We start from the raw sequence: 23,401 nt of genomic DNA on the forward strand, positions 1-23,401 counted from the left end.
GGTGCATTGAAGGACCTGATTTGCAGTAACAAATCACTGATCGACACTCGCACCCAAACCTTTTTTCTGTTCCAACTGTTATAATGGATAGATTTCCACTGACAAGGACATCATTTTTGCTTCTTGTACATTATCTTGCATCTCTCCACATCAAATTCCACCTGGTTCACCTACTAAATTTTTGATTTTGCCTAAATTCCTTAAAAGCATTTTTATTTATGTGCCCAAACATCTCCCTGGGACAGAATAGCTGTTCATCGGGTACCAAATGACGCAAGGTCAGCTAATTAGCATAATTTGCTGGCGCTCTCAGCCTGCAGCATGCTGGGAGATCACCAAGGTCATGGTCAGATTTTGGGTGCAAGCAACTATTGAAAGGCTTCTGGATAGCCTGAAAGTGGCTCAGTTTTTTCCCCAGTTGCAAATTATTGGGGGCACAACGACTCATTCAATGAATGTCTGTTGGATGAGCAGGAAAGATAAGCAGCAGAACCCAGGCTGATCCTATTGGAAGGCCATTGCCTCTCCGGTTGTGTGAGAAATTCTATACCCTCTTTATTTCACCATGTCTGTCTATCCAGATCCATGACTCAGTAATAGCAATATTTATAATATCAATATTTGTTCCAACCTGATGGTAACTTCTAGCATTATCTGGGGGATGGAAAAAATAAGCAGGATAATTAACTTCACTTATACTTCCAATAGTTGATTTGTAATAGTCTGTCCATAAGTGTAAAACATCAATCCCCGATACTTATTTTGGCTTTTATTTTAATTTCATCCTCACGTTACCCTGATCAGTACTCTTTTCTTCATTCTATTTAAGAATAGTTAATGGATACCAAAGATTGAACACTTTAAAAAAAAAAAAATCTGTTCACCTGCATTCCTAGTTTAAGTGAATCCCAAAGAATTTGAATAGCACCAAATGTTTATCCTTCCATCTAGTTAGATCTAACCTCTCCTTTCTATGGAAACGATCAGCTATTCTTCTGTCTATCCAGTAAATATTTCAAAGTTAATTTTCCGACTTCCCCCATGTATACATCATTTTAATAATCATTGAAGTTTATTATCCTGTTTTTGTTTCCATCCATCAGATAATGCTGGAAGTTACCACCAAGTTTGCACCTTTGGTTTAAACGTATCCATGTATTTTTGTATTCCCCTTTTAGTTTCCATGATCTCTATTTCAATACCAACATGTAACATTACTACTGTTTCAGGCCCCTCCCCATTAATTAGCTCATCAATCTTCATTTCCATGTTCTTCACTCTTGTCCCAGGAAAACAACAATCAGCTCTATGAACATTATCCCGCAGATATCTAGCTATTGCAGAACCTAGTGCAGTGACTTACTTTGTCCCTTCCCTTTCGGTTCTTCATTTTCATCATTGTTTTCATTCACCTCCTCCTCTTACTGGATAGCCATCTCCAGTTTGCAGTAGGATCCAGTTAAAGGATTCCATTTTGCTAGCAGACCAAGGAATCACTATGACTGACTAATTAATATCTATATTATATATCATTAATATATGTTCATTGTATTGTAGGAACAGCATTACTCAATGCTGGCCAGTACTTTAGACAGCTCATTAGTTGTTTGGCCTGTCCTCCTGGTGCTCTGCTCAGGACATTACCACTTCGGTATTCGTCCTCTTTTTGTTTAATTCATTTTCAGGGAGCAGCACAGCTACTGAAGAGTGCTGAACAGTGTTTCACTTAGGATGGAGCGGTATGAATGAACATTCTGAGCGGCCTCTTTGCTGCTAAGTATTTAAAGAACCAATCACCTCTTTTTATCTGGGGATTATAGCACAAAACTAAAATCAGTACAACCCATCTGTACTGATCAGGGCAATTAATGGAAACAGATTAGAGTGGTATCGTACTTAAGGTACTGGACTAACAACCCAGAGGCTGCAAGCTCAAATCCAACCATGGCAAGTGGTGAAATCTGGGAGTTTATGGGCTGGCATCAGAAATAAAATAACCATGAAAAGCTGCTGGACTGTCATCAAAACCTTGTGCCCTTCCTTTAGACAAGGGAATCAGCCACCCAGACTTCATCTGGCATACAAGTGACTGCACACCCACTCTACATGGTAAACTTGTAAAGCCTAGCAAGCCACTCATTTGTACAAAAGACCACCACCAATGTCTCAGAGCAATTAGGGATGGGTAAATATAAAAACAAGTGCAATTTGACCACTATATATTCATAAGAGCACAAAAAGCCAATTCCACTGTCGATGACAGAATGAATCAGTAAAAAACTCCAATGATAAAAATCTCTGATCTTTTTTCTTGCCTCATTAACACAATAGATTACACTCACAAATCTTCCATCATTTAAGGTCTGAGGAAATGATTTGCATTGGGAGGCATTCCTGTTGCTCCACTTCTGCCTTTAGCTCAACCACATCCTGCTGGAGCCATTCCATCTTTTTGCATCTGACGCATACAAATTCCTGCACCTCCCCAAACTACAACCTGCAGTCAAAATGTGTCGGTCACATTTCAGATACTTCAATCGTTCCTTACATTCAAACTTGCTTATTTTTCATGTTTACTCATCAATTAGCCCTTTAAGACAAAGCACCATCAATTCCCCTTTTACTTATTGTAATCAATCCACAAGGATTTAACTCAATTTATATGTACATTCTACATCAGCTTGGATCAGTTGGTAGCATTGCCACCGGAGTCAGAAGTGGGATTCAAGCCTGACATCTGTTAAATTACTATTAAAGCAGTAGCAGGACATTTGGAAAAGCATAATTCAGTCAGGCAGACTCAGCATGGATTTATGAAGGGGAAGTCATGTTTGACAAATTTGCTGGAGTTCTTTGAAGATGTGCCACATAAAAGGTTACTGCACAAGATAAAAGTTCACGGGGTTGGGGGTAATATATTAGCATGGATAGAGGATTGGCTAACTTAAAAAAAAAAGTCGGGATAAATGGTTCACTCTCAGTTTGGCAATCAGTAACTGTGCCGCAGGGATCAGTGCTGGGACCCCAATTATTTACAATCTATATTAAATGACTTGGATGAAGGGACCAAGCGTAAAGTCGCCAAGTTTGCTGACGATACAAAGATGGGAAGAAAGCAATATGTGAGGAGGACCCAAAATACCTGCAAAAGACAGACAGGCGAAATGAATGGGCAAAAATTTGGCAGATGGAGTATAATGTTGGAAAGTGTGAGGTAATGCACTTTGGCAGAAAAAAAGTCGAAGAGCAAGTTATTATTTAAATGGAGAAAAATTGCAAAGTGCTGCAGTACAGCAGAACCTGGGGGTCCTTGTGCATGAAACGCAAAAGGATAGTATGCAGCTACTGCAAGTGATCAGGAAGGCCAATGGAATCTTGGCCTTTATTGCAAAGGGGATATAGAGTATAAAAGCAGGAAAGCCTTGCGACAATTATACAGGGTATTGGTGAGGCCACACCTAGAATACTGCGTACAGTTTTGGTTTCCATATTTAAGAAAGGATATATTTGCTTTGGAGGCAGTTCAGAGAAGGTTCACTAGGTTGATTCCAGAGATGAGGGGGTTGACGTATGAGGAAAAGTTGAGTAGGTTGGGCCTCTACTCATTGGAATTCAGAAGAATGAAAGTTAATCTTATCGAAACGTATAAGATTATGGGAAGGCTTAACAAGGTGGATGCAGAGAGGATATTTCCACTGATAGGGGACACTAGAACTAGGGGGCATAATCTTAGAATAAGGGGCCACCCATTTAAAACTGAGATGAGCAGGAATTTCTTCTCTCAGCATTGTAAATCTGTGGAATTCACTGCCTCAGAGCTGTGGAAGCTGGGTCATTGAATAAATTTAAGACAGATGGACAGTTTCTTAACCAATAAGGGAATGAGAGGTTATGGGGAGCGGGCAGGGAAGTGGACCCAAATCCATGATCGGATTAAATGGCGGAGCATGCTTGAGGGGCCGTATGACCTACTCCTGCTCCTATTTCTTATGTCCTTATGTCCTACTCCAGGACTTGAGTGCAGCACCGAGGGAGTGCTGCATTGTTGAAGGTTCAGTGTGTCGGATAAAACATGAAATCATGATGGTTAGGCTGGATGCCAAAAATCCCATGGCACTATTTAAAGAGCAGCATCCTGGCCAACAGTATCAAAAGATCCCACTGCCGTTTGTGGGACATTGCTGTGCATAAGATGGCTGCCACATTTGCCTGCATAACAGTGACTTTACTCAAAGAAATTTGCTGCATGTGAAATACTTTGAGCCATTTCTGAGAGACATGATACAGCACCATATGAATACAAGTCCTTATTTTTAAAAAACTAATTTGTGTCTGCCACTCTTGTGGCATTGCACATGGTATAACTGAAGAATGTGGTCCCTCTTATCCATGTTACTATTTCTCAATATGTATTTACTCTACTGCTTTTGACTCTCATTCACATCTCTTCTGCTTCACTATCTTTTCCTTCTTTCCTTTTTAGATTACTGATTGCAAACTTGGCATTCTATTTGACCCGGAGCTGAGCTTCCAACCCCATGTCTTCCCCATCACCAAGACTGCCTACTTCCACCTCGAACATTACCCGTCTCCGACTCTGCCTCAACTTATCTGCTGCTGAAACCATAATCCATGCTTTTGTTACCTCGAAACAAGACTATTCCAATGCTCTCCTGGACAGCCTCCCATCTTCTAGCCTCCATAAACTTGAGCAAAACTCTGCAGCTCGTATCCTAACTCGCACCAAGTCATGCTCACCCATCACCCCTGTGCTCACTGACCTACATTCACTACCAGTCCACCAAAGTGTCAAATTTAAAATTCTCATCCATGTGTTCAAATCCCTCCATGGCCTCGCCCCTCCCCATCTCTAAAACTACTCCGGCGCTACAATACTCCCAAGAACTCTGTGCTTCTACAACTCTAGTCGTTTACACAACCCTCACTCCCTTTGCCCTATGTCTTCAGCCAGCTGGACCCCAAGTTCTGGAATTCTCTCCTTAAAAATTTCTCTCTCCCTTTAAGCCCCTCCTTAAACTCATCTCCAAATATTTCTTCCTTTGTTTCAGCACCAATTTTTGTCTGATTACACGTGAAGTGGCTTGGGACATTTTCCTACATTAAAGGCCCCATATTAAAGCAAGTTATTGTCATTTCAGGTGGAGGTAGTGGATGCTGCAGCAGGGAAAATAGCCACCAGAGACTGCATTATCTGGTGAGGGTTGCGAGGAAAATTTGACCTATCGCCTTCAGCAGTTCCCTTCCCATCCTCTTCCCGACCCCAATCACGTTTCCCCCACTCACTCGCTTCCATCGCATCCCTTATTCCTTTATTTTAATAAACTATTATAAAAAGAAAAGATGGGGGTGAGCCAGCTAAAAGACAGTCAACTTCATTTAAAAAAAAATATAGTACATCAAGGTCACTTTTATATTTTATTGGCAGGAAATATTAACATTTCTATTCTTTTATTAACAGATTCTAATGTTTGAGTACACTATACAATGCTTGAAAAAAAAACCCTAAAATTTTCACCCAATTTCTAGTCATCATAAAAATGGGGTGAACACACGAACATGAAAAGTAGGAGCAGTATGGCCCCTTGAACCTGCTCCGCCAATCAATAAGATCACGGCTGATCTTCGACCTCAACTCCCACTCTGTTTGCTCCCTTTGAACCAAGTTTTAACTCTGTTTGCTAGCCTCCCTTAGATCCACACCCCCTTAATTTCATGTGTGGTATGTTGAAGGATTTCCTAAAGCCTATGTTTATTACATCCATTGAATTTCTCCCATCTACCATATCTGTTACCGCCTTAAACAACTCTATGAGGTTTGTCAAGCCCGATCGTCCCTTTTGAAATGCACTGAAATACTTCTAACTATTTTCTCTTTATCTGGATAGATCTTAAAGACTCGACTAATTTCCCTGCCACAGATGTTAAGCTAACTGGCCTGTAATTATCCAGATTAGCGGTCTTCCTTTTTTAAATACAGGCACTATATTGGCCACTCTTCAGTCCTCTGGCACCCATCCACACTCAGTTGAGCCTTCAGACCATAATCAGCTGGGAATTCTACAGAGATTTAAATTGAATGAGTTGAGCTCCGTACTATCTGCCCACATCAACCAACTCAACAAAATGAATAGCTGACTGGCAATGTGTTTTGGTTATTATACCTAATTCTAAGTTTAATCGGGATAGCCCGGAGGCAAATCAAGATCTACTGCTGTTGGGTGGTAAAAAAAGCTACCAATTTTTCCATCAATGCTCAGTTTTTAATTTGAAGACCATCTGAAAATAAATTTCAATTGTCTTCCATCCCCGACCCTCACACAAAACAAACAGAGGCTCCTTCATTCAGAATGGTGGGATAGTTGGGTTTCACTGCTCACAGTGCAGCGAGACAACTGATCAACAGGAGTAACGCTGACAAAGAGGCGAGTGTAAGTGCCAGTTCTTCCCTGCCCTAGAGATATGGGTCCCACCCTACTTGCATTAACTTTCCAGGAACATAATACAACATACACTGATGAAATTAAACTGAAGGAGCTTTTTTTTTTTTGCATAGCATTGTTAATTGGCCGAGTGTTTTGTAGCTTTATATAATGGGGGAGGGGAGGGAATGCAGCTTTCGTGTTCTGCAATGTAAGCTATTTTTATACCAGTTTTGGAGTCGGCACCATTACCACTCTCCGATTTCCACCATCTTTTCATTGTTTCTTGCAAGGATTAAGTGCAATACATATTTAACTGATGCACAGAAAATAAAAAGTGAGTAACAGCAACATGCAAGGGACAAATTGCCCAGGCCTTTATTAATCTAAACATCTGGTCCACAGAAAGCTGATAAACACTCCCATCCTGTTATTTTGACTCACTGACATCAAATCTCAGAGAAACATGACTCCCACAATCATGTTTTTGGAACACAAAAAGAAAAAATGTTTTTCAAACCTTCTGAATCTTTTTCAAAGCCCATGATCGTCTCATCAGAGTCCTCAAACTCCAGCTCTTGCCCCAACATCAAGTCACTCTCCAAGACCAGCTCTTCTGGCCCATTGTGTTCACAGCCATCCTCTGATTCAACTGCAGAATTAAAATAGTTCACTGTTTAGCTGACATTCTATTTTATTACACTTTATTATCGCTCAGGTATGGTGGTCATCTGTTTTGAAATGTAGAACAATCTTCACATATTGGGCTGAATTTTTGGCTTTCAGGTTTTTTCAGCGAAAACGGTAGCGATACGTGAAACTTACCGTTTTCGCCGCACTACTGTTTTACGTCTGCATCGGTAAAGGGGGACGTTGCATGAAGATTCGCGGCACAAAAACGCGAGTTTCACCAAATTTAGTCCGAGGCCAGGAGCGCTGAGAGGCGCGCGCCTTGGGAGGCGGGGGGAAAAATTCCAAAAACATTAGCTAGCAAATCGCTGAAAAAGAATTAAAAAATAAAAACTTTAACTTTCCTTTTTGGGAGCTTTGCATACTTACTGCTGCTGGCAGGGCTGTAAACAGGTTTGACCTGTCTGTATTCTGGGCGCGGTGTACGGGTCGGGAGAGTGTCAAAAGTACGATGGTAACGCAATCTGCATCGTTACACGCCAGCGCACCTCCTCCCGGCGGTACTTGAAAGCGCCGCCGAAAACAGGTACCCGAGGATCCCACCCGGGCTTAGCGACTGGGTTTGTGCCGTGGAGGGTCAAATTGCAGCGAAAACCTGCAAACCTGCTGAAAATCCGGCCCACGAAGTACTGTGTACAGTTTTGGCTTCCTTACCCAAGGAAGGATATACATGTCTTTGTTCGTTGTACAACTTCTTTCATTAGATTGATCCCAGAGATGAGAGGGCTGTTCTACAAGCAGAGATCGAGTAGAATGGGCCTATATTCTCTGGAGTTTGGAACAATGAGAGGTGATCTCATTGAAACATATAAAATTCTTGGAGGGCGTGACAGGGTAGATGCTGAGAGGTTGCTTCCCCTAGCTGGAGTCTAGAACGAGGGGACATAGGGCCCAAGTTTCGGCCTCAGTTGCTCCTGATTTTTTGGAGCAACTGGTGTAGAACGGAGTATCTTAGAAATTCAAATTCTCGGCATTTAGTTTGCTCCAGTTCTAGTCAGTTAGAACAGTTTCACTTTGGAACAGAATTTTTTTTTTCAAAAGGGGGTGTGTCCAGCCACTTACACCTGTTTTCAAAGTTTCGGCAGTGAAAACTTACTCCAAACTAACTTAGAATGGAGTAAGTGAAGATTTTTGTACGCTCGAAAAAAACCTTGTCTACACTTTAGAAAATCAGGCGTAGGTTACAAATCAGGCGTAGGGAATGGGGGGGGGAGAGGGGTTTAAAGGGAAGTTTACAAACATTAAACACTTCAGTTTTACAAATAAAGAGCCATCATCAATAATAAATGATAAAAACATCAATAAATCAAAAAAAATTAATAATTTTAAAAAAAAAATTCAATAAATAAAACATTTTCTACTTACCGACTGCAGCACCAGGAGCCCTCCAACAGCATGCTGGGATGCCCCCCCACCCCCCGCCCAGTGTGTCTCTGTCAGTCACTCTATCGCTCTGTCTGTGTCTCTCACTCTGTCAGTGTCTGTGTTGCTGACAGCAAGGGGTGGAGGGGAGGGGAGAGAAAAAGAGAGAGAAAGAGAGAGAAAGAGAGAGAAAGAGAGAGAGAAAGAGAGAGAGAAAGAGAGAGAAAGAGAGAGAAAGAGAGAGAAAGAGAGAGAAAGAGAGAGAAAGAGAGAGAAAGAGAGAGAAAGAGAGAGAAAGAGAGAGAAAGAGAGAGAAAGAGAGAGAAAGAGAGAGAAAGAGAGAGAAAGAGAGAGAAAGAGAGAGAAAGAGAGAGAAAGAGAGAGAAAGAGAGAGAAAGAGAGAAAGAGAGAGAAAGAGAGAGAAAGAGAGAGAAAGAGAGAGAGAGAGAGAGAGAGAAAGAGAGAGAAAGAAAGAGAGAAAGAGAAAGAAAGAAAGAGAGAAAGAGAGAGAGAGAGAGAGAGAGAGAGAGAGAGAGAAAGAGAAAGAGAAAGAGGCTCAATGGGCCGTGCCCGGCTGGGCCCCAAGACTTCGAGCTTTGACTTCCCGGATTGACAGGTAGGTGGTGTCGGGACCGCGGATCGGGGCGGAGGGGATTGGGAGGGAGGCAGAGTTCGGTCGGGAGCGGGGGGGGCGGGAGCGGGAGTCAAGTCGGGTCGGGTCCGGTGGAAGCAGGAGCTGGGCGTGGGAGGAGCCTTATTCACGCAGCCCCAGTGAGGCCATTCGGCCAGGGCTAGGGGCTGCGTGCTTCGGGCCCCTCCCACACAGTTTCGGGCGCCTGGAGCTACTGCACTTGCGCGCTCACTGTAGCGCACATGTGCAGAGGTCCTGGCACTGTTTTCAGCGCAGGGACCTAGCTCCGCCCCCTGCAGCTCGTGCTGCGCCACGCCGAGGGCCAGAGGACCAGCAGGGGGCCGGAGAATCTGGAAGTTTTTTCAGGCGCACTTTGTGGCGCGAAAAACGGGCGTTCAGGTCGGGGCTGCGCCGTTCTAGGCACGGCCCGAAACTTGGGCCCATAGTTTCAGAATAAGGGATTGCCCATTTAAAACAGAGATGAGGAGGAATTTCTTCTGAGGGTTGTGAATCTTTGGAATTCTCTACCCTAGAGGGCTGTGGCTGCACAGTCATGGAGTATATTCAAGCAGAGATTGACAGATTTTGAGACACGAAAGGCCGGATTTTCACCACGATTTGACCCTCCGCAGCGAAAGCCCGGTTGCAAAGCCCGGGCGGAATCCTTGGGTACCTGTTCGCGACAGCACTTCCGAGTACCGCCAGGGAGAGGTGCGCCGATGTGCAACAACTCCGATTGCATTCGCGATCGAGTTTCGGCACTCTCCCGACCTGTACGCCGCGCTCACAACAGCGACAGGCCAAACCTGTCGGTGCAGCCCGACCACAGCGCTAAGTCAGAAAACCTGCAAAAAAGAGTAAAAGTTTTTTTTTGCAGCGTCTACTTAGTTAAGGGCCTTGTAAATGTTCTTGGAATTTATTTTTTTCCCCCATTCCCAAGGCCTCTCTCGCAGTGCTCCTAGCCCCGCACTAAAGTTGGCAAGGATCACGTTTTTTGCGCCGTGAACACTTGTGCCAAGCCTCCCTTTGTGCCTGTCGCAGGCCTAAAGGCTGAAAGTTAGGCCTTAAATCATTAGCACAGCCAAAATGGTAATTTTCATGTATCGCTTGCGTTTTCGCCTAAAAATCCAGCCCTATGGGAATCAAGAGTTTTGGGGATAGGGCAGAAAAGGGGAGTTGATGAAGTTCAGCCATGATCTTATTGATTGGCTATGAAGAGAAGGATTATACTTGTACTGTATAGCGAACTGAAGCCCTGCAGCAATTTGATGGAAAGCAAAGATCAAGGAAAGGAGAGTTTCGGGAAGTGGATGTGTGGAGGAGAATGCTGTAGAAGGGGAACATATCAATACCATTATGGCAATTTACTTCTGATCTTTGAGGCGATCGTCAAGGTTGGATAACCGATCAGGAACTATATAAATCGACATTTTAAAATTCTGATTCCAAGCAGAACTTAGAGCAAATTTTTTTTTCAAGTGTAAGAAAACAAAGCAACTGCAGTTTTAAAGACCACAAGATATACTCACGTTTAAAACACCAATATCTACACTCTTTCACTCAAGCTGGAGAGAACTTCCTCAATGCATAATGAATTTTCTAGTTGTATATTTTCAAGCAAGTACCAGCATTCAAGAACAATGTCATCTGATAAACTATTTCTCAACTCTAGCCTTCAACGCCTGTCATCTCTCTATTTTATCACTATTATTACAATAATTGATTGTTGAACATTCCTCTTGCTCTTTGGTTCTAAATATACTCCCGACATCCTCTGTGTTGAAATCTAATTTCCGACTCTAACTCATCCTTTTCCAATAACCCAGCTGTTTACATTGTACATTAATGATTTAGACGAGGGGATTAAATGTAGTATCTCCAAATTTGCAGATGACACTAAGTTGGGTGGCAGTGAGAGTTGCGAGGAGGATGCTATGAGGCTGCAGAGTGACTTGGATAGGTTAGGTGAGTGGGAAAATGCATGGCAGATGAAGTATAATGTGGATAAATGTGAGGTTATCCACTTTGGTGGTAAAAACAGAGAGACAGATTATTATCTGAATGGTGACAGATTAGGAAAAGGGGAGGTGCAACAAGACCCGGGTGTCATGGTACATCAGTCATTGAAGGTTAGCATGCAGGTACAGCAGGCACTTAAGAAAGCAAATGGCATGTTGGCTTTCATAGCGAGGGGATTTGAGTACAGGGGAGGAGGTGTTGCTACAGTTGTACAGGGCCTTGGTGAGGCCACACCTGGAGTATTGTGTACAGTTTTGGTCTCCTAACTTGAGGAAGGACATTCTTGCTATTGTGTGCAGCGAAGGTTCACTAGACTGATTCCCAGGATGGCGGAACTGACATATCAAGAAAGACTGGATCAACTGGACTTGTATTCACTGGAGTTCAGAAGAATGAGAGGGGATCTCAAACATTTAAAATTCTGACGGGTTTAGACAGGTTAGATGCAGGAAGAATGTTCCCAATGTTGGGGAAGTCCAGAACCAGGAGTCACAGTCTAAGGATAAGGGGTAAGCCATTTAGGACCGAGATGAGGAGAAACTTCTTCACCCAGAGAGTGGTGAACCTGTGGAATTCTCTACCACAGAAAGTTGTTGAGGCCAATTCACTAAATATATTCAAAAAGGAGTTAGATGTAGTCATTACTACTAGGGGGATCAAGGGGTATGGCGAGAAAGCAGGAATGTGGTACTGAAGTTGCATGTTCAGCCATGAACTCATTGAATGGTGGTGCAGGCTCGAATGGCCAAATGTCCTACTCCTGCACCTATTTTCTATGTTTCAAGATTGTGAAACGCCTTACAGGTTTCAGTATTGGACTTCCTCCAGTCCTCAAGCTTTTAAAACCAAATTTTGGTATCACCTAACCACTTCTTGATTTAGTCTTCTCTCTGTTTAACCTTCATGGTGTCCTTCACTATTGTGCATTCACTAAGGCATCTTAGTTTAAAAAAAGACAAGCCTGTGACCTAAATCACCGAGTATTTCTGCCCCCTAGAAATGTAGTATAATTGCTTGCTTACACAAAAACATTCTAGGCCTCCTTGCCTGTGACTTACCCTTGGTTCCAAAATGATATTAGTCAATAATCTGTTACACACTCAGAAGGGGTTTCTTTGGAAGCAGGCTGCAACAGAGTTGCCCCTTCAACTCTTACACAGATAGATGTTTAATCAGTGGTCACTTTCATGGAGCATGATTCCCAGCATTCAAAAGGTGAATCACTTGGTACACCTGGGTGTTTCTACCCCAAATCTCCTAGTTTAAATATGTAATGAACTCCCTGAATACGAGAGCATAATTAAACAGGGAGTCATCATAGACGGTCCCTCAAACGAGGATGACTTGCTTCCACAAGTGTTTCGATGAAGAACCCGATGTTCCAGTCCTGAACTCCAATTGAGGGGGTGGAAGATGCCTATGCGTGAATTATTTTTTTTTTTTTAAAAACATGTGGTGACTGTTGCACACCAGCCACCACATGGGCTTGACAGAGCGAGGCCTTTATCCAGTGGCAAGCTGGAGACCTGCTCTGCTGCACGGACCTAGTGCACGCACATATTGCACACCCGTGCTGCCCCTGGGACCTCAGCTCTTCTGGGCCCCGTACCCTCATGTCACACCTCCGCCACGATCTCTCACTGCTCCTCCGCCATAAACATACACAGCATCTCGCCACAAAACACTCGCCGCTCAACCGCCCTGATCTTCCCACTCCTCTGTACCTGGGTCCTGCCGATGTTCCTGCCCACACTCCAAAACGGCAACCAGGGTTTTGATGAGGTCACCCAGTTGCCCATCTCAAAATCGTCGCACACTTGGAGCAGCTCGTGCTGGCGGTTGTAGTGGTATGCTGCTCCAGCTGTTTTATAGCCCGACCTGCGGAGCTGTTCTCTCCCAGGTCGGGGGGCCACGGTTAACCCTTGCCGATGTATGATTACATAGCAAATGGCTGGCCAAACCAGGTATGAGAGAAAAAGATATTCATCTATACTTTGTTAGTATGCCACAGGGGAACACAATGTGGCAAAACTCCTGCCACAGCATCTTCTTTTGAACCGAGGCAAGTGGAAAACTCTAAAATCTGAGTCCTTCCTACACTGCATGACCTCCATCCTGCTACAACCATGGGAATTTCATCAGTGGGGCTTGCAGCTGGTCAGGGGTGAAAGGTAGAATTGATCCCCTAGTTTCACTCGATTCCATTTGAGAAATTTCAGAGTTTTCTTTCCTTGGACATTTTACTCACTATTTACTCTCTCGGGAGATGGTCATTTAGGAGAAGCCCGGGAGGACGTATGCGATTATTTTTTGGGGGAAGCAGCCGACCTAAAGGGCTGAACGGTCTTGCTTCATCACACAATTTCTTTTGTTGCTTGTCCTCTAATCCTTCAGGTTCTGAGCAACAAAAGACGCAATATTCAACTCAATATCACCACATTGCAATTTGCCTACCATATGTCAGATGCAGTTCAATCATAAACATTCAAATACTTTTACCACCAGGCAAATCATTGTTTTGATTGTTCTGAAAACCACACATCTCTAAATAGAATAGCAGTTTCCAGCACAGAAGGAGGCCATTCAGCCTAATGACGACACCAGCTCTTGGCTGGAGTAATCCAAAATTAATCCTACGGCCCTGCCTTCTCCCTGCATCTTCCTCTGCTTCAACTATTTTTTCCTTAAAAGATGCAGTCGTCTGTTCCTCAATTCATTGCCTGCGACAAAGCATTCCATACTCCAACAACCCTCTGCACCAACAAAACTTCTGCGAACCTCTCTCTATACTCTCGGTAACAATTGCCAATGAGCATTGTGTTAAAACCCTTTGTATGTCTGGAAGTAAAACTGCACTTTTGCCTCCATTGAGAGAGTGGGGAAATCAGCTGAGATATGAATCGACTGGAAAGAGTCAAATTTTACCCTGTTTATAGGCTGAAGTGTGAATTCTACAAGTTAGTCACTATATTAATGTATATAATCTTATATTTAATCATTCTTCCAATTTCACTGATAAGTCATTGCATTAATCCTCAGGTCGGAAGGATAATTATTAGCAGGATAAGTCCGGATTTCCTTTTCAGGATTTGTAAATGAAATAATTGTGTAATGTGGACAATGTACGTGTGTGGAGACTGATGAGGCAGCCAAGCACTAAAAAAAAACTGAACATACAATACACTCAGGTTTGTATGTTACCCAGTTTTCCTTCTATAAAGAAAGAACAACTTAAATTTATATAGCGTCTTTCACGACCATCGGATGTCTCAAAGTGCTTTATAGCCAATTAAGTACTTTTGGTGTGTAGTCACTTGTCATGGAGGAAACGCAGCAACCAATTTGCACACAAGCAAGCTCCCACAAACAGCAATGTGATAACGACCAGATAATCTGTTTTTTTTATGATGTTGATTGAGGGATAAATATTGGCCGGGATACCAGGGATGACAACTCTGCTCTTCTTCGAAATAGTGCCGTAGGATCTTTTACGTCCACTTGAGAGAGCAGACGGGACCTCGGTTTAACGTCCCATCCGAAAGACTGCACCTCCAACAGTGCAGCACTCCCTCATCACTGGAGTGCCAGTCTAAATTTTTTGGTGCTCCAATCCCTGGATTTAGGCTTCTGACTCAGAGGCAAGGGTGCTACCCACTGAGCCACGGCTGACTCTATAGTGCAGTACCTTACATTTACAAGCAGCGGAGGGAAAAAAAAAAACAAGTTTTAGTCCAGCGTTTTAGTCACAACCAATTTTATCCTGGTTAAAAAGTGAAGCACACACATGATATTAATGCAGTCAAACTGATTTTCCTCCCAAATTTTCTGATGTCTAAACTACCTGTCACTGTTTCACTCAGTAACAGGCATTATAGGTCCTTGGCTGCCTCGTCAGATTCGATCACCCTTCCACCTGAATTTGCATTGGTTTTCTAAATCCAAGTCATCCCCACAAAGTAGAAACAGCCAATGCCTCAGCAACATTCCCTGAAGCACTGTACTCAGTACTTATGTCCACCTTGGCATCACTCTCCTAATGAATACCCACCACTAACTTTTCTTCAGCTAATTTCTTATTCATTTTCTGGTCTTACTGTGAATTCCCAGCACTTTATGTTTACGTAGTAATCTAATTAAGGATGCCATGAAATATTAATACTCAACAGATTTATTAAAAAGTAAATGAGAAAATCTGTAATTTTCACTCCCATAATAGTTAACATGATTGGTATACATTAGCACTGTGTATAAATGCATCATGAAATTATTTCTATATAAATATTTATACTCTGACACCCTTATTGTTCACATTACACACAATATGATGATAGACAAATCCTATTACAACATAGTGTCGGATGGGTTGTGGGGGGGACTCATTACAAAATAAAACATATGTAGAACATAGAACCTAATTACCAGATCATGTATCCCCCTTCCCCCCCCCCGACCGAGGTTTGCTTAGATACCTTTGCAGCACCTTTTCATTTTTTTTCTGCCTTCTTCTCCTGAAGGCACTGATTTGCTAGGCAATGTCTTACCTCGTGAAGTGACATTCTTCGCAGCATGCCAGCCTCGACGGAGTGTCGGCAGGCTACTGAACCACAAAGGACATCACAGCCGAGGCCGATCCTGGCCTCATTCAATGCCTGAACGGCTGTACTTCCAGCAGAGGTCACTGGATAGAGATCAGGAGAGGAAATCCTGGACAGTTTGCCCTACCCTACTTTACCCGAGAGACAATGCAATGAATTGTAGCACCTGACTGCTGTCCTGATTGAGATTAGCTAACAGTGCAAACTGTAGATTGAAACTGGAATCTTCCTGATCTCAGAAATGGTGTTTACCTTTGAGCCATGTGGGAAGCCAGCATCCTGCCTCCAAAAAGGAAAGAAAGGCAACATGCTGCTCTGTTCTGTTTAAAGACCACGCCAACAGTGGAGCCAAAATGTGCATGAGAGCATTTCCTTCAAATCAGAATCTTAATGGCGAGAGACTAAGATCTGTGGTGGAGCAAGGGATGTGGATGTCCACAAATCACTAAAAGCTAGTGTACAGGTACAAAAAGCAATCAGTATGTTCACTTTGATGGACAGCTGCATAGCCAATGGGAGGGGGGCGGGTTGGGGAGAGAAGAGAAGTGTAAAACACCAGATTTGAAAGGTGTAGTCAAGCTAATACAATGTGCATCTTTATCTCAAGGGGGTTGGAATTCAGGATGTTGTACAGAGCCTTGGGCAGACCCCATCTGGAGTAGAGCATTCAGGTTTGGGCATCAAACCCCGGGAAAGATATATTGGCGTTGGAAGTGTTTCCAGTGCAGATGCACCAGAATGATACCAAGGCTTAAAGAGTTAAATTATGACAGCTTGCATAAACTTGCCTTGTATTCCCTGGAGTTTAGAAGGTTGAGGGGTGATCTCATCAAGCTCTTTGAAATGACAAAGGGATTTGATAGTGTATACACAGAAACTATTTCCCCGAGTGAGGCAATCCAGAATAAGTGGGCATAATCTTAAAATTAAGAGCTAGGCCATTTAGGAGTGAAATAAGGAAGCACATTTTGCACACAAAGGGTAGTGGAAATCTGGAACTCTCTCCCCCAAAAGGCTGTAGATTTCTGTTAGGTAAGGGTATTGAGGGATATGGAGCAAAGACAGGTAAATGAAGTTGAGGTGCAAAAGACCAGGCTGAAGCATTTGCAATAATCTTCAGCCAGAAGTGCCGAGCGGATGATTAATCTCGGCCTCCTCCGGATGTCCTCACCATCACAGAGGCCAATCTTCAGCCAATTAGATTCACTCATATCAAGAAACAGCTGAGCGCACTGGATACAACAAAGATTCTGGGTACCAAAAACATCCCGGCTGTTGTGCTGAAGGCTGGTGGTTCAGAACTAGCCATGCTTCGAGCCAAGCTGTTCCAGTACAGCTATAACACTGGCATCTATCAGACAATGTGGAAAACTGCCCATGTATGTCCTGTCCACAAAAAGCAGGACAAATCCAATCCGGCCAATTACCACCCCATCAGTCTACCCTCAATCAGCAGCAAAGTGATGGAAGGTGTTGTCAACAGTGCTATCAAGTGACATTTGCTCACCAATAACCCGCTCACAGATGCCCAGTTTGGGTTCCACTAGGACCACTTGGTTCCAGACCTCATTACAGCCTTGGTTCAAACATGAACAAAAGAGCTGAATTCCAGAAGTGAGATGAGAGTGACTGCCCTTGATATCAAGGCAGTATTTGACGAAGTGTAGCATCAAGGCGCCCTAGTAAAATTGAAGTCAATGGGAATCCACTGGCTGAAGTCATACCTAGCACAAAGGAAGATGATTGTGGCTGTTGGAGGTCAATCATCCCAGCCCCAGGATATTGCTGCAGGAGTTCCTCAGTGCAGTGTCCTGGGTCTAACCATCTTTAGCTGCTTCATCAATGACCTTCCCTCCATCATAAGGTCAGAAGTGGGGATGTTCGCTGATGACTGCAGTGTTCAGTTCTATTCGCAACTCTTCAGATAATGGAGCTGTCCATGCCTGCATGCAGCAAGACCTGGACAACATTCAGGCTTGGGCTGATAAGTGGTAAGTAACATTCACGTCACACAAGTGCAGGCAATGACAATCTCCAACATGAGAGCCTAACCACTTCCCCTTGACATTCAACAGCATTACAATCACCAAATTCCCCACCATTAACATCCTGAGGGTCACCATTGACCAGAAACTTAACTGGACCAGCCACAGAAGTACTGTGGTTACAAGAGCAGGTCAGAGGCTGAGTATTCTGTGGCGAGTGTCTCACCACCTGACTCCCTAAAACCTTTACCATCTACAAGGCACAAGTCAGGAGGGTGATGAAATACTCTCCACATGCCAGGATGAGTGCAGCTCCAACAACACTCAAAAAGCTCACCATCCAGGACAAAGCAGCCCGCTTGATTGGCACCCCATCCACCACCTTAAACATTCATTCCCTCCACCACAGGTGCACCGTGGCTGCAGTGTGTACCATTTACAAGATGCACTGCAGCAATTTGCCAAGCCTTCTTTGACAGCACCTCCCAAACCCATGACCTCGATCACCTAGAAGCACAAGGGCAGCAGGCTCACGAGAACACCATCACCTCCAAATTCCTCTTCCAAGTCACACACCATCTTGACATGGAAATATATCGCCGTTCCTTCATTGTCGCTGGATCAAAATCCTGGAACTCCCTCCCCAACAGCACTCGAGGAGTACTGTCACCACACGGACTGCAGCATTTCACGAGGGAAGCTCACCACCACCTTCTCAAGGGCAATTAGGGATTGGCAATAAATGCTGGCCTCGTCAACGACACCCACATCCCAGCAAATAAAAATAAAAGGTAGAGTAGCCATGATCTAATTGAACGGTGGAAAAGCCTCAGAGGGTTGACTCGCCTTTCCCAGTTATGTTCCTAGGCTCAACACCTCCTTTTCCAAGAAACCAACTATCAGGAACTCTATGTGGGCAATCACAGGAAAGACCCCAGATCTTCACAGATGAAATGTGCTACCAATTGAACCAAATTGATGCTTGCTGGGAAGACTGAAGCCATCATTTTCAGCTCCCACCATCCGCTCCACTCCTTTTCCACTAATTCCATTCCCATCCCTGGCCACTCACTGAGGCTGTACCAGACACTGTGCCCTTGCAATCCTTTTTGACCCAAAACAGAGCTTCAAATCCTAAATCCCATGCATCACCTAGACTCAAAAAATTAAAGTACTCTAATCCCTGCAAAATCACCCACCTCCATCTTTACCTCACTGTTGTTGAAATCCTATCCAAGATTTTGTCAGCTTGACTCAATGTTTCCAGTTTCCTGGATGTTTCCTCTCCTCCTTCATTAACTCCCAACATATTCAAAACTCAGCTGCCCATATCTTGTTGTGAACTAATTCCTACTCATCGATCACTCTCGTCACACTGGCCCCTTGTTCCCCCAATGCAGTGAATCGAAACCTTTGTCCCATTCTTCAAATCCCACCATGACCTTGTTCCACCCTGCCTCTACAACCTTGTCCAGCATTACATCCTCACCCACACTCTTCAAATCTGGTGTTTTATACTTCTCTCTCTCTCTCCTGTCCCCCCTCACCCCACATTGGCTGCACAGCCAAATTGACCATCCTGAAATCCCCTCCTTGAACCCTTACTGCTACTCAGAATCAATCTTTCTGACCATGCTTTTACACACTTCTCCAAAGTATCACACGAGTGTCCATTTCTCAGATTTTTTAATTTCCCCTACATAAAAGGTATTATTGAAATTAAAGTTACTGCTGATAAAGCACGCTGTCATGTGCCATTTAAGCCAAACTAACTTCAACTCCACCACCTCAGTTTCCAGCTCATATAGACCTCCAACAATTCCTTATTGCATACACCATAATGTACAGCAGAAAGAAATGGAAGCAAGGAATTGTAGCAGCTTCAAGTCAGACATGGTTTAAAACCAACATTTCCTCCCAATTCCCACCATGAGCAAGTTAATAAACCTTAGTCAAGACTTTTCTTTCTGTTTAGCAAAGCAATTTTAAGTTTGGATCGTCAGAATACAGTTGAACAGAAGTAACCCCACTCCTGCTTCTCTTTTCCTCATTTACAGACTGTAATGACTACTTACTTTTCACAGGTTGAGGATTGGACTGTTTTCTTCTGGGCATTTTTCACCTCAGCTTAAACTTGAACTAAAACGTGTTGAGTTAAAAAGCAACATTCACACGTCTCTAATATTATTAAACAAAAAAAAGTGAGTTTGAATCTATTTTACTTCCTGTTTTAAACTAACAGCCATTAATGAAACACCAGTCCCTAAGAGAGTGAGTGCAGGAAGGAACCCCACCACCACTTCCTTCCTCTCTCTCTCTCTCTCTCGCTCGCTCGCTCTGTGTCTGTCTGTCTGTCCCCACTGACCTCACCACGCACACGCTCCCCTCCATGACGTCAGCGCGCACGGGCGCGACCTGACCTCAGACACCGGCGGCAGGTGGAGGCGAACAGCCTTCTGGGTATTGTGGTCTTCAGGCCGAGGGCGTCGGTCGGACGTGGAATGTCGGGTCCCGGCTGGTGCCGCCGCTCGCGGCGCGGGGCCACGAGAAGAACAATGGCCACATCGTCGTTGTGTAAAAAAACAATCATTTCGTCAGCGTTTTCCCATCAGCCGTCGGCTCGAGCTGGTGTCACTCACCGACCGACTACAATGGCCACAATGCACTGCGGCCAGACGCACTGCGTCCCGGAGAATCTGGTTGTTATTATTTTTAATTAACTTAAACAATTAAACAATTAGTAACCAGGCTCCGGGTGCCGCAGAGTTGCGATTTTTTTTTACAACGATCCTCGGGGTCACGAATCCTACTTCAATGATTGGCCGCGGCCAATTAGTGAACCTCAGCGGACGCAATGTTTACACATAGCGTGATGATGTAGCCGGGTGCGCCAGTTGTGGTGACGTTTTGTGCGAGGTGTGGGTTTGGAACGGAACTGGATCAGCTGTTGCAGCTTCTGAGGCTGCTGGAGACTGAGGCAAGGCAACTGGCTGAGGGTGAGTACAGAGCAGGCCTGGCACTGCAGCTTTACTCTGCACTCTTTAAACCCGGCGCAGCAAGTCCTATATTGGTCCTACCGTAATTTGGGTCAGAGTTAAAACCAGCCGGTTTCTCTGGTAAATGTGTTTTTTTTAAACTGGTGTATATTTTCTCTTTAATAAGGAGACATTTCCCTCTCTGGTTTGTGCTGAAGTGAAGCCCAATCGAGTCTCATCTATGTGTCTTCGCCAATTTTACTGTGACATTACGGATACAACCTTTGATTTGGTGTCAGTGACCTGACGAGGAAGGGCTCTGGCAATTATTTTTTAGCAATTGAATAATCTAATTGGTCTACAACTCTAGTGCCTGTAGTTTGAGGGTTTCTGTAGATGGGTATAATGCTGCAAAGGAGGCTCCCTGTGAGTTAAAATACTCTTAAGTCTAACTTCTGTTAGCTACTTGGATTGATTTCTGTGATGGAGATTTAACTTTGGGAAGTAAAAGATTTTTCAATGTATTTAACTACATGCATGAATGCTTATGGGGCAGTTCCTTTTGTTGCCTGGGTGCTGCAATATATTTTCCAACTGTAAATTGCCCACAAGAATAATGTTTTACTCCAGGTAGGTAAATCTGATGACCATCATCTGTACTCTTGCTGCATTCTGAATAGACGTCAAAGATCCAAACAGACTTTTAATTTTCTTTGGGTGTCTGTGATATGTAATCTTTCATTTATGTAAAGTAAACTCTTCTCATTCCTTGTTTATTTAAAGTAAGACTTTTTAACAACAAAGTAACAATGAAGGGCTGATGTAACACAATGGATGTGAAGTAAAAGTTCATTTTTAGAAGACAGCTGTTAAAAATATAACTACATAAATGAATGCTTAAGGATAGCAGCTGCTTTGTACTTTGTTACCCAATGAGTTTCAAAGTGTTAAATCCAGGCTGATTCCCATTTAAAGAATTTGATCATCCATGCTGTTGAATGGAGAGAGGAGAGTCACAATAATGAATATATGGGGAAACTGGAAGATGATTAAGTCACTGAAGACCTATCTTAGTGCGGATAGTAGGAGGAGGTTCACGGTCTTACCGTATTGGCCAATAAGTTGTGTGCAATATTGTAGAGTAAAAATTAGAACAGGGCACAGTCTTAATGGATTTATCTTTTAGCAAGATAGTTATGCCTATAGATCCTCAAAGTCTTAATTATTTTGGGCATAGTTAAAACAAAAATTTCTTAATAATGGATATAGGATGTGCAAACTGTGAATTGAGTGTATTAAACCCTGCTGTTCAGTAATTCTTAATGACTAACTCTGGTTTCTTCTAGAACTATATACAAGATGGTCATGTCTATGTCTACTGATGAACTAAACCCACTTTGGAAAAATAACCTTGGGGAAAATCTTCTTGTACTCCATTACCGACTGCATTTTTTCCACCTCTGCAGAATTGCCTGTTTCTGCACCATCATCACCATCAGCTCCTCCTTTTCCTTGGCTACTGGGTTCGCTTTCTCTACAACTCTAGGTTAAGTTTCTCTGAAGCTCACTAGCCAGTCTCTTTGCCTCAATCTTCTACTGGTTTCCACCCATTGCAAAATACTGCACTTTCTCTACACAGTCCCACACTTCCATTGCCCCTAGCTCCCTGTGCCTGGCTATTTGTCTTCTAAATTGTCATCCTTGCTTTGAAATCCCTCCATGGCCTTAGTGCTCTCTTTGTGTCCTCCTCCTGCCCTATGCCCCTGCACGTGCCCTTTTCTCATCTAACACTTCACCCATCACCCTTGTTCTAAAGGACTTGACTGACTTTCTGACCCCCAGTGCATTGAAGTTCAAATCGATGTCCTTATCTTTACATTCCCTCATGGCTTCACCCACCCTATGTTTTCCTTTCCTTCTCCACTTCTCTCCATCGTAAAACCTTCTCGAAACCTGTCTTTTCATCCAAGTTTTTGGATGTTTCTCTTAACCATCCCACATTGGTTATCTATGCCTTTTTATTCTTTTTATATTTATTTTTTTCTTTTCTTCTTTCTCTCTCTCCCCTTTCCTCCTCTCTTTCCCCCCCCCCCCCGGAAAAAATAAAGCCCTGTGGGACACTATTTTTACATTAGAAGCCCTGTTTAAATGTAACTTGTTGAAAGCTGTCATTTATTTTTAAGCATAGTGTTATATGGTGCTGTATTTTCTTTATAAGGCATGTTTTATATGTCTTGTGTGTAGTAAGTAAAATAAATTTGTCTGTTACTTTGCATTTTTTTTTTCAAGTGTGAAAGGCAGTATGTAGTTGATCAAAAATACAATTGGATAGTTACACCAATGTCAGTTGCCATTTAGTCATTGAATAGGTTGTAGTGCTTTTACTAACTTATTGTGGAGAGGGAAATTTGCAATTAAGCTGATGTTTTAATAACAAGTTTTCCTTAAATGTATCTTTTTAAAATACTGTTTGTGATATTGTGTCACATAATTGTTGAAGATTGCAAATCAGAAACACAGTCTTGATCTGGGATAATGTGCATCATCTTTTTTTGAAAAGTAAAACTCTCTTCAAATTCCCAGTGCAGTTGAGTATTCTAAGGCATGGGAAGAAAATCGAGCTCTTAGGCAGCCGACAATGAAGCCAGTGTGTACGCTTCATTGTTCCAACTCTGGTGGCCTTAGCATCTGCAACCAACCCCCC

The 23,401-nt window shown here is 43.2% G+C and overlaps 2 protein-coding genes across 4 annotated transcripts in view; one reads left to right on the forward strand and one right to left on the reverse strand.

The window, feature by feature from the left end:
* The window catches only part of LOC139267319 (zinc finger protein 493-like), a 37,140-nt gene extending 17,035 nt beyond the window's left edge, over positions 1-20,105 (reverse strand). The window contains exons 1-2 of the mRNA XM_070885436.1: positions 19,798-20,105; positions 6,961-7,092 (exon numbers count right to left, since the gene is read on the reverse strand). Of these exons, the coding sequence (XP_070741537.1) occupies positions 6,961-7,092; positions 19,798-19,837 (172 nt within the window). The 5' untranslated portion in view covers positions 19,838-20,105. The remainder of the gene's footprint in view (positions 1-6,960; positions 7,093-19,797) is intronic.
* A 393-nt stretch (positions 20,106-20,498) lies between these two features.
* Positions 20,499-23,401, forward strand: part of LOC139267320 (E3 ubiquitin-protein ligase RNF19A) — a 121,564-nt gene continuing 118,661 nt past the window's right edge. Inside the window, exon 1 of one of the 3 annotated variants that reach the window (XM_070885440.1) lies at positions 20,499-20,718. The gene's annotated coding sequence lies outside the window, so the exon portion shown is untranslated. Of the gene's footprint in view, positions 20,719-20,757; positions 20,839-22,043; positions 22,244-23,401 lie in introns of those variants that run through there. The other 2 variants (XM_070885442.1, XM_070885441.1) reach the window with 2 other exon arrangements.

This window comes from Pristiophorus japonicus, chromosome 7 (genome assembly GCF_044704955.1).
Source record: "Pristiophorus japonicus isolate sPriJap1 chromosome 7, sPriJap1.hap1, whole genome shotgun sequence".
Classification (NCBI taxonomy): Eukaryota; Metazoa; Chordata; class Chondrichthyes; family Pristiophoridae; genus Pristiophorus; species Pristiophorus japonicus.